The sequence below is a fragment of the Oncorhynchus mykiss genome, chromosome 3, assembly GCF_013265735.2.
Source record: "Oncorhynchus mykiss isolate Arlee chromosome 3, USDA_OmykA_1.1, whole genome shotgun sequence".
In the NCBI taxonomy this organism is placed as follows: Eukaryota; Metazoa; Chordata; class Actinopteri; order Salmoniformes; family Salmonidae; genus Oncorhynchus; species Oncorhynchus mykiss.
Window position 1 is genome coordinate 42,329,509 of NC_048567.1, and position 10,401 is coordinate 42,339,909.

Sequence of the window (10,401 nt, forward strand, 5' to 3'; positions counted from 1 at the left end):
GTCAAAGCTATCAAATACTCAAATCCTGATGTAAGAGTGAAAATGGAACTGATCAAAACCATATTTATCTTACCTAGAATTGTTGGTTTTACTGTTGGTGTCATGGTTGTGACCTGTACAATGACAGTGCTCATAGCAGAAAGAAGCTGCTGCTGGACGTTGGGGAGGTCAGTAAATTCAGACACGGAAAGAGCATAACTGGGGTCGTAGGATATTTTCTGTAATTCTCTGCTATCAGAGTTCCTTGTTCCAATTCCAAACACCAAGACACCAAGCTCCTTGAGATCAGTCGCTGGTGTATCTACATTGTCAAAGGACCTTCCACCATTCAGCAGTATCAGAATCTGTGGAACACCTTCAAGTCGCCTACTTCCAGAGGAGGCAATAAAGACATTGTCCCTGACATACTGGAGAGCTGCCCCAGTGTTGAGGGGTCTCCCTCCTTTGTGCTTCAGGCCTCTTACGGTGTTCACAACGTCTTCCTTTGATGTGTAAGTGTTCAGATAGAAGTGGGCCTCTGATTCTCTGCTATACTGGACCACAGAGACTCGATCTCTGTTCTCCTCCACAGTGAGTTTCTCTACCACTCTTTGAACAAAGTCACGCATTGCTGGAAAGCCATTCCTAGTGCCATCGGAACCATCCAGCAGGAACACTACATCCTTTCTGGCAATGCTTTGGTCCACTAAGAGTTTCAGAAACAAAACAGAAACTATGTTAACATTGCTTCCATGAACCTGAGACTGAAATATGTGTGTTGTTTTAGTTGTCCTAGATAACGCATCCGTTCTTACCTGTGACTGTTGGGGTTTTGGGTGTGGCCTCAACTTGTACAGTTATGAGTGTGGAGAAAAACTGCTCCTGGACGCTGGGGAGGTCAGTGAATTCAGAAACAGACTGGGAAAAACTAGGATCAGTGGCAATCCCTTGAACCTCTCTGCTGGAATTTCTGGTTCCAATGCCAAAGATCAAGACCCCACTGTCTTTCAGGGCAGAAGCTGGTATGTCAACATTATCACTGGACCTTCCCCCACTCAGCAGTATCAGCATCTGAGGGACGCCCTCTTGGCTTCTGCTTCCAGAGGAGGCAGTAAGGACGTTGTCCCTTACGTATTGGAGGGCTGCCCCAGTGTTAAGGGGTCTACCTCCTCTGTGCCTCAGACTTCTCACAGTGTTAAGAATGTCCTCCTTTGTGGTGTATGTGTTCAGATAGAAATGAACTTCTTGATCTCTACCGTACTGGACAACAGAAACGCGGTCTTTGTCTCCTCCCACATTGAGTTTCCCCACTACTCTCTGAACAAAATCACGCATTGCTGGGAATCCATTCCTTGTGCCATCAGAACCATCCACAAGGAATACCACATCCTTTCTGGAGGTGTCATGAGGAACTGAGAAAATAAATAGATTATGTCAATCAGACAGTTGAAATGTGGGGCTTGTGGTCAAATTATACCGTTGTTTCTAAGACTCAGCTGACATTTTACTCACACTTCCTGACTCTCAATTAACAGTGATGACACATACCTAAATCTGTTGTCGATTCTGGCGTAACGTCAATAACAACTGACTCCACCGAGGACAGAAGTTGCTGCTGGATGTTTGGAAGGTCAGTGAAGTCAGAGACAGACAGAGCGTAACTGGGATCATGTGATATCCTCTGCAATTCTCTGCTATCAGAGCTCCTTGTTCCAATTCCAAAGATCAAGACCCCAAGCTCCTTCAGAGCAGAAGCTGGAGTGTCAACATTGTCAAAGGACCTTCCACCACTCAGCAGAATCAGTAACTGTGGAACACCTTCAGTGCGTCGACTTCCGGAGGAGGCAGTCAAGACATTGTCTCTCACATACTGGAGAGCTGCTCCAGTGTTGAGAGGTCTCCCACCTTTGTGTCTCAGACCTCTTACAGTGTTGAGAATCTCTCCTTTTGTTGTGTATGTGTTCAGATAGAATTGGGCGGCTGGATCTCTACTGTACTGGACCACAGCCACGCGATCTTTGTTCTCATCCACACCGAGTGTCTCCACTACTCTTTGAACAAAGTCCCGCATTGCTGGGAATCCACTCCTAGTGCCATCAGATCCATCCAGCAAGAACACGACATCCCTCTTGGGAGCCTGACTCTCAACTAGAGAATGTGAATGTTCAGAAAAAAAAGAGTTTTATTAATGCCAGTCATCCCTTTCCCTAATCTCAAACAACCATTCAAAGAATGTGTCAATGTGTGCATTGGACTGAGTGCTATCGTAGAGAACATTCCTACAGAGGTACGAAATAAATCCAACATGAAAGGCCTCGGGAGGCATCTACCTAAAATGTCAAAGCTATCAAATACTCAAATCCTGATGTAAGAGTGAAAATGGAACTGATCAAAACCATATTTATCTTACCTAGAATTGTTGGTTTTACTGTTGGTGTCATGGTTGTGACCTGTACAATGACAGTGCTCATAGCAGAAAGAAGCTGCTGCTGGACGTTGGGGAGGTCAGTAAATTCAGACACGGAAAGAGCATAACTGGGGTCGTAGGATATTTTCTGTAATTCTCTGCTATCAGAGCTCCTTGTTCCAATTCCAAACACCAAGACACCAAGCTCCTTGAGATCAGTCGCTGGTGTATCTACATTGTCAAAGGACCTTCCACCATTCAGCAGTATCAGAATCTGTGGAACACCTTCAAGTCGCCTACTTCCAGAGGAGGCAATAAAGACATTGTCCCTGACATACTGGAGAGCTGCCCCAGTGTTGAGGGGTCTCCCTCCTTTGTGCTTCAGGCCTCTTACGGTGTTCACAACGTCTTCCTTTGATGTGTAAGTGTTCAGATAGAAGTGGGCCTCTGATTCTCTGCTATACTGGACCACAGAGACTCGATCTCTGTTCTCCTCCACAGTGAGTTTCTCTACCACTCTTTGAACAAAGTCACGCATTGCTGGAAAGCCATTCCTAGTGCCATCGGAACCATCCAGCAGGAACACTACATCCTTTCTGGCAATGCTTTGGTCCACTAAGAGTTTCAGAAACAAAACAGAAACTATGTTAACATTGCTTCCATGAACCTGAGACTGAAATATGTGTGTTGTTTTAGTTGTCCTAGATAACGCATCCGTTCTTACCTGTGACTGTTGGGGTTTTGGGTGTGGCCTCAACTTGTACAGTTATGAGTGTGGAGAAAAACTGCTCCTGGACGCTGGGGAGGTCAGTGAATTCAGAAACAGACTGGGAAAAACTAGGATCAGTGGCAATCCCTTGAACCTCTCTGCTGGAATTTCTGGTTCCAATGCCAAAGATCAAGACCCCACTGTCTTTCAGGGCAGAAGCTGGTATGTCAACATTATCACTGGACCTTCCCCCACTCAGCAGTATCAGCATCTGAGGGACGCCCTCTTGGCTTCTGCTTCCAGAGGAGGCAGTAAGGACGTTGTCCCTTACGTATTGGAGGGCTGCCCCAGTGTTAAGGGGTCTACCTCCTCTGTGCCTCAGACTTCTCACAGTGTTAAGAATGTCCTCCTTTGTGGTGTATGTGTTCAGATAGAAATGAACTTCTTGATCTCTACCGTACTGGACAACAGAAACGCGGTCTTTGTCTCCTCCCACATTGAGTTTCCCCACTACTCTCTGAACAAAATCACGCATTGCTGGGAATCCATTCCTTGTGCCATCAGAACCATCCACAAGGAATACCACATCCTTTCTGGAGGTGTCATGAGGAACTGAGAAAATAAATAGATTATGTCAATCAGACAGTTGAAATGTGGGGCTTGTGGTCAAATTATACCGTTGTTTCTAAGACTCAGCTGACATTTTACTCACACTTCCTGACTCTCAATTAACAGTGATGACACATACCTAAATCTGTTGTCGATTCTGGCGTAACGTCAATAACAACTGACTCCACCGAGGACAGAAGTTGCTGCTGGATGTTTGGAAGGTCAGTGAAGTCAGAGACAGACAGAGCGTAACTGGGATCATGTGATATCCTCTGCAATTCTCTGCTATCAGAGCTCCTTGTTCCAATTCCAAAGATCAAGACCCCAAGCTCCTTCAGAGCAGAAGCTGGAGTGTCAACATTGTCAAAGGACCTTCCACCACTCAGCAGAATCAGTAACTGTGGAACACCTTCAGTGCGTCGACTTCCGGAGGAGGCAGTCAAGACATTGTCTCTCACATACTGGAGAGCTGCTCCAGTGTTGAGAGGTCTCCCACCTTTGTGTCTCAGACCTCTTACAGTGTTGAGAATCTCTCCTTTTGTTGTGTATGTGTTCAGATAGAATTGGGCGGCTGGATCTCTACTGTACTGGACCACAGCCACGCGATCTTTGTTCTCATCCACACCGAGTGTCTCCACTACTCTTTGAACAAAGTCCCGCATTGCTGGGAATCCACTCCTAGTGCCATCAGATCCATCCAGCAAGAACACGACATCCCTCTTGGGAGCCTGACTCTCAACTAGAGAATGTGAATGTTCAGAAAAAAAAGAGTTTTATTAATGCCAGTCATCCCTTTCCCTAATCTCAAACAACCATTCAAAGAATGTGTCAATGTGTGCATTGGACTGAGTGCTATCGTAGAGAACATTCCTACAGAGGTACGAAATAAATCCAACATGAAAGGCCTCGGGAGGCATCTACCTAAAATGTCAAAGCTATCAAATACTCAAATCCTGATGTAAGAGTGAAAATGGAACTGATCAAAACCATATTTATCTTACCTAGAATTGTTGGTTTTACTGTTGGTGTCATGGTTGTGACCTGTACAATGACAGTGCTCATAGCAGAAAGAAGCTGCTGCTGGACGTTGGGGAGGTCAGTAAATTCAGACACGGAAAGAGCATAACTGGGGTCATAGGAAATATTCTGTAATTCTCTGCTATCAGAGCTCCTTGTTCCAATTCCAAACACTAAGACCCCATGTTCCTTGAGAGCAGAGGCTGGTGCCTCCACATTGTCTCTTGACCGTCCACTACTTATCAGAATGAGTATTTGTTTCACCCCCTCCAAGTATCTACTCCCAGAGGAGCTTGTAAAGACATTTTCTTTCACAAACTTCAGAGCTGCTCCAGTATTAAGGGGTCTTCCTCCTTTATGTGAGAGCCCCCGCACAGATTTCAACATATCATCCTTTCTCAGAAATGAATTCAAATAAAAATGTGCCACTGCCAAGTTACTAAATTGTACCATAGCCACTCTGTCATTGTTTTCTTCCACGTTGAGATTATCAATGATTTTGTGGAGGAAATCACGAATTGCTGGGAATTCTTTTCTGGTGTTATCTGATCCATCCAGAAGAAACACAATATCTCTCCTATTTCCGTCATTTCCCACTGTTTCCACTGTACAATAAACCATAAATTAATGCAATACACAAAACAATTCAATAAAAAACATATGAACTGTTTCAAATTTAAATAATTGATGTTGTTCTTTTCAAAAATCAAATAAAGATATTCAACATTTACAGTAAGTCACCAGTACAGTTTAATATTTCTTACCAACTCTAGTTTCCTCTTGTGGTCTCACTTGAGCAAGATGTGTCTCCAAATTTTTCTGGATGTTTTGAAGGTTTGCAAAATCAGGGACTGAATAAGAATAATTTGGAAGAGATGATATTGATTGCATTTCAACCAAATCAGTCATCCTTGATCCAATGGCAAATGTTACAACCCCCAAAGTCTTGAGTGCCCTGGAAGGACCTCGAGGAGAATCTCTAGATCTGCCACCAGTCAGTAGCACTAGGATCTGTTGAGCACCCTCGTGACGTCTACTTCCAGCATTATTAGTAAAGACATTGTCCTTCACAAACTGGAGGGCTGTGCCAGTATATTGAGGCCTCCCGCCTTTTGGTCTTAGATTTCTGACTGCTGTAAGCACATCATCTCTTGTCTTGTAAGCATTCAGGTTAAAGTTCACTGCTGCACTGTTGCTGTACTGCACAACAGCAACTTGATCTTTTCCTTGGTCCACATCAAACTTTTCCACCACTTTCGCAACAAACTCTCGTATTTCTGTGAATCTGCTCCTAACATCATCAGATCCATCAAGGAGGAAAACAATGTCTCTTTTCACACTGGTGCCTTGAACTAGAATGAAAATTAACCTAAATCAGCAAATTGTGCACAGTACATAAGATACATTTCATGCTACAGTATAAGCTACATACTATATTTTGAAAATGATTGAAAAACAACTTATTTTATAAATGTTTTCAAAGAAATTGCTTGATATTGTACTCTGTTTCACTTACCTAAGCCTGGTCTTGCTGCATCTTTGTGAGAGACAATTGCTGAGAGTAACTGTTGTCTAACAAGAGAGAGGTCAGAAAACTCTCTGAGAAGATATGCCTGATTAGGACTGTACGCAATGCTCTGCATCTCCGCTCCATCTGCGTCTTTGACCCCAACAGTCAAAAGCACAATCCCATCTGCCTTCAGACTCTCAGATGGAACCAGAACATCATCCTGAGATTTCTCCCCACTTAGCAGTATCAGGATCTGAGGAATGCCCTCTTGGAGTCTGCTTCCAGAGGAGGCAGTAAATATATTGTTTTTAACAAAATCAAGAGCTTTCCCAGTGTTGAGGGACCTTCCTCCTTCAATATTGATATTGCGTACTTTTGCCATGATATCACTCTTAGATGAGTATGTGTTCAATAGGAAATTAGTGGTGGGTTTGTCACTGTACTGGATCACAGCAACATGTGTTTTGTCAGGCCCAATTTCGAGATGTTCAACAAATTGTCCAAGAAAATCACGTATTGATTGGACACTTTCTCGCATCTTATCAGATCCATCAAGTAAAAATACAACATCAACCCCATCCACCAACTGGATATCTGATGTCAACAAAGTTGAATTGTCTAAAATGAGCAAAAATAATAATTAGGTCCACATAAACTGCACATCTGTTCTGAAATCAAATAGTTTTGTATTCAATAGTATGTCAATGCTGCTCTCTAATACTGTGATTTAGAATACATTCTCAGTAAACTACTGTAAATGTATTACAATCTTTGATTTAAAAAACCTTAAGTGACAGTGAAATATACACTACTGTTCAAAAGTTTGTGGTCAATTATAAATATCCTTGTTTTTGAAAGAAAAGCACAATTTTTGTCCATTAAAATAACATCAAATTGATCAGAAATACAGTGTAGACTTTGTTAATGTTTTAAATGACAATTGTAGCAGGAAACGGCAGATTTTTTTAAATGGAATATCTACATAGGCGTACAGCGGCCCATTATCAGCAACCTTTACTCCTGTGTTCCAATGGCACATTGTGATAGCTAATCCAAGTTGATCATATTAACAAGGCTAATTGATCATTAGTAAACCATTTTGCAATTATGTTAGCACAGCTGAATATTGGTCTGCTGATTAAAGAAGCAATACAACTGGCCTTCCTTAGACTAGTTGAGTATCTGGAGCATCAGCATTTGTGGGTTTGAGTACAGGCTCAAAATGGCTAGAAACAAAGACCTTTCTTCTGATACTCATCAGTCTATTCTTGTTCTGAGAAATGAAGGCTATTCCATGCGAGAAATTGCCAATTGGTACAATGCTGTGTACTACTCCCTTCACAGAACAGCACAAACTGGCTATAACCAGAATAGAAAGAGGAGTGGGAGGCCCTGGGGCACAACTGAGCAAGAGGACAAGTACATTAGAGTGTCTAGAAGGCCAGCATCCCGGGGTCGCCTCGTCACTGTTGACTTTGAGACTGGTGTTTTACGGGTACTATTAAATGAAGCTGCCAGTTGAGGACTTGTGAGGCATCTGCTTCTCAAACTAGACACTCTAATTGTCCTCTTGCTCAGTTGTGCCCCAGGGCCTCCCACTCCTCTTTCTCTTCTGGATAGAGCCAGTTTGCACTTGGATTAGCTAACACAATGTGCAGGAGTGATGGTTGCTTATAATGGGCTTTACAATGTCTACACTGTATTTCTGATCAATTATATGTTATTTTAATGGGGAAAAAAATTGTATTTTCTTTCAAAAACAAGGACATTTCTAACTTACCCCAAACTTGAACGGTAGAGTATCTTAATAATCTTACCAATGACAGTTGAAATATCAGGTGTTTCCTTAACACCACTCATTACAGCAGCCACAGAAGAGTGTATCCCGTCAAGCTTGTTAAAATTGGCAACAGAAAAAGAGTGTGCTGGTGTAAAAGATATGCTTTGTAACTCCAATGTATCAGCATTCCTTGTTCCGAAGCTAAATGTTCTTACTCCATCCCCTCTCAATGACTGCGCAGGTCCCCTTAAGTCATTACTAGATCTCCCACCACTGAAAACAAATAGATATTGAGGCACACCCTCTGCACGTCTGCCTCCAGCTGAAGCAGTAAAGACAGTGTCTCTCACAAACTGCAGTGCTGTGCCAGTGTTGAGGAGTCTTCCAACTTTGTGCCTCATGGATCTTATTGAATTAAGCACATCATTTTTAGAAGAGTATGAATTCAGATAGAAATTGGGTGTGGCATCCCGACTGTACTGAACAAGGGCCACCCGGTCGCCATTTTCCTCCACATTAAGACTCTCCACTACTTTCTCTGCAAAGCGGCGAATCCCAGCAAAGCCAGTTCTAGAGTCGTCAGATCCGTCAATGAGAAATACAACATCCTTTTTGTCAGATTCTGAAATGAAGATAAAGAATGGTTGCAGAGAGAAAGGAAATCCACTTTTCTGAGAGGGCACAGAAGCAAGGTCATTGCTAGCATAACCTTATTCTTTTAAGGAGAAACACCTTAGACACACATCTATATTTTCCTCAAAGGACATGTAATAACATAGATAAGATCCTTTACCAGAACACAGAGAACACATGCCACTACAGAAAAATAGAAATGGATACAGCTTACCAAAATGCATGGTAGGGACAGTTGGCACTAGTTGATGGGATGCTTCTGTTAACAATGACAACAATTCTCCCTGAATTGTGGGAAGGTCTTCGAAATCAGTAATAGAAAGGGCGTAATTAGGTTCATGAGATATCGTTTGTAGTTCAAGGGTGTCGGCATCTCCTGTGCCAATACAAATTGAAATTACTCCCATTTCTTTGAGCTTTGTGACAGGGGTTCTGATATCATCTCTCGATCTTCCACCACTCAGCAGTATCAGTATCTGTGGAACACCTTGCAGGCTTCTACTTCCATTGGAGGCAGTAAAAACATTGCCCCTCACGTACTGGAGAGCTGTTCCAGTATTTAGAGGACTTCCTCCTTTGTGCCTCAGACCTCTTACGGCATCAAGAACAGAATCTTTTTTTGAATGCATACCCAACTTGAAATTGACCTCTGCTGTGTCACTGTATTGAACCACAGACACATGATCTTTGTTCCCATCTACATTGAGTTTTTCCACAACTCTCTGAATAAAGTCTTGAATATCTGTAAATCTTCTTCGGGAATCATCAGAACCATCAAGTAAAAATACAATGTCCCTCCTGGTATCATTTGATGCATCTATAAGCATTTACAAAATTGGTTAATAACATTTTGCATATACATTTAGGGAATTCAATAAACTTTTAAATTAAATACATCAATATTATACTAACTGAATTGACCAACTACAGCATAACTGATGATTGCAGTCTTACCTATTAATGTTGTTGGCAAGTTAGTAGCGGTCATTTCAACTCTCTCAACAGCAGATACTACTTGCTGTTGAATGTTTGGGAGATCGTTGTAATGTGTAGCAGAGAAAGCATAGCTAGGTTCATATGAAATAGTTTGAAGCTCAAGTATATCGGCATTCCTCATTCCAACCACTATTGCCATGACACCAATTTCTTTCAAGTTTGTAACTGCATTTCTAACATCATCATTGGACCTTCCCCCACTCAATAGAACCAGAATTTGAGGGATGCCCTCTTGGCGTCTGCTTCCGGAGGAGGCAATAAAGACATTGTCCCTGACATACTGGAGAGCTGCCCCAGTGTTGAGGGGTCTCCCTCCTTTGTGCCTCAGGCCTCTTACAGTGTCAACAACATCTTCCTTTGTTGTGTAAGTATTCAGATAGAATTGGGCCTCTGGTTCTCTGCTGTACTGGACAACAGAGACTCGATCTTTGTTCTCCTCCACAGTGAGTTTCTCCACTAGTCTTTGCACAAAGTCACGCATAGCCTCAAATCCATTTAGAGTTTCATCAGAGCCATCCAGTAAAAAAACAACATCCCGTTGTTTGGATTCAGTTTTATCTAGAGATTCATATGAATAAAATGTAATTTGCAGGTAAAATGATGAAGAAAGATAATGGAAATGTATATTTGTGACTAGAAAGTGATAGCTACATTTTTCATTCAGGCATGCTTAAAATAGTATCATGAATGTACTGGGTAAGACATCCAGCTATTTTCAGCAAGAAGGTATCAACCTGAAATGTGACAGATTAAATGGCTAA

The 10,401-nt window shown here is 42.3% G+C and overlaps 3 protein-coding genes across 5 annotated transcripts in view; all 3 read right to left on the reverse strand.

The window, feature by feature from the left end:
* The window catches only part of col6a3 (collagen, type VI, alpha 3), a 37,900-nt gene extending 37,781 nt beyond the window's left edge, over nucleotides 1-119 (reverse strand). For both annotated transcript variants that reach the window (XM_036974105.1, XM_036974104.1), the window contains exon 1: nucleotides 74-119. In XM_036974105.1, the coding sequence (XP_036830000.1) occupies nucleotides 74-104 (31 nt within the window). In that variant the 5' untranslated portion in view covers nucleotides 105-119. The remainder of the gene's footprint in view (nucleotides 1-73) is intronic.
* An 11-nt stretch (nucleotides 120-130) lies between these two features.
* On the reverse strand, nucleotides 131-5,287 carry LOC110519978 (collagen alpha-3(VI) chain). The gene is made up of 8 exons (XM_036964861.1): nucleotides 4,706-5,287; nucleotides 3,844-4,443; nucleotides 3,111-3,707; nucleotides 2,390-3,001; nucleotides 1,528-2,127; nucleotides 795-1,391; nucleotides 184-685; nucleotides 131-152 (listed from the first exon to the last, which is right to left on the reverse strand). Exons 1-8 carry the CDS (start codon nucleotides 5,172-5,174, stop codon nucleotides 131-133), a joined length of 3,999 nt encoding a protein of 1,332 aa, XP_036820756.1. The 5' UTR covers nucleotides 5,175-5,287.
* Nucleotides 5,288-5,398: 111 nt separating this feature from the next.
* Nucleotides 5,399-10,146, reverse strand: LOC118936375 (collagen alpha-3(VI) chain-like). 2 transcript variants are annotated; one of them, XM_036974111.1, is made up of 5 exons: nucleotides 9,599-10,146; nucleotides 8,859-9,461; nucleotides 8,049-8,633; nucleotides 6,238-6,849; nucleotides 5,399-6,073 (listed from the first exon to the last, which is right to left on the reverse strand). In XM_036974111.1, exons 1-5 carry the CDS (start codon nucleotides 10,119-10,121, stop codon nucleotides 5,472-5,474), a joined length of 2,925 nt encoding a protein of 974 aa, XP_036830006.1. In that variant the 5' UTR covers nucleotides 10,122-10,146; the 3' UTR covers nucleotides 5,399-5,471. The 2 variants fall into 2 exon arrangements, with proteins under 2 accessions (XP_036830006.1, XP_036830007.1); XM_036974112.1 differs by lacking the exons at nucleotides 5,399-6,073; nucleotides 6,238-6,849 and having other exon boundaries at nucleotides 7,972-8,633.
* Between the last annotated feature and the right edge of the window lie 255 nt (nucleotides 10,147-10,401).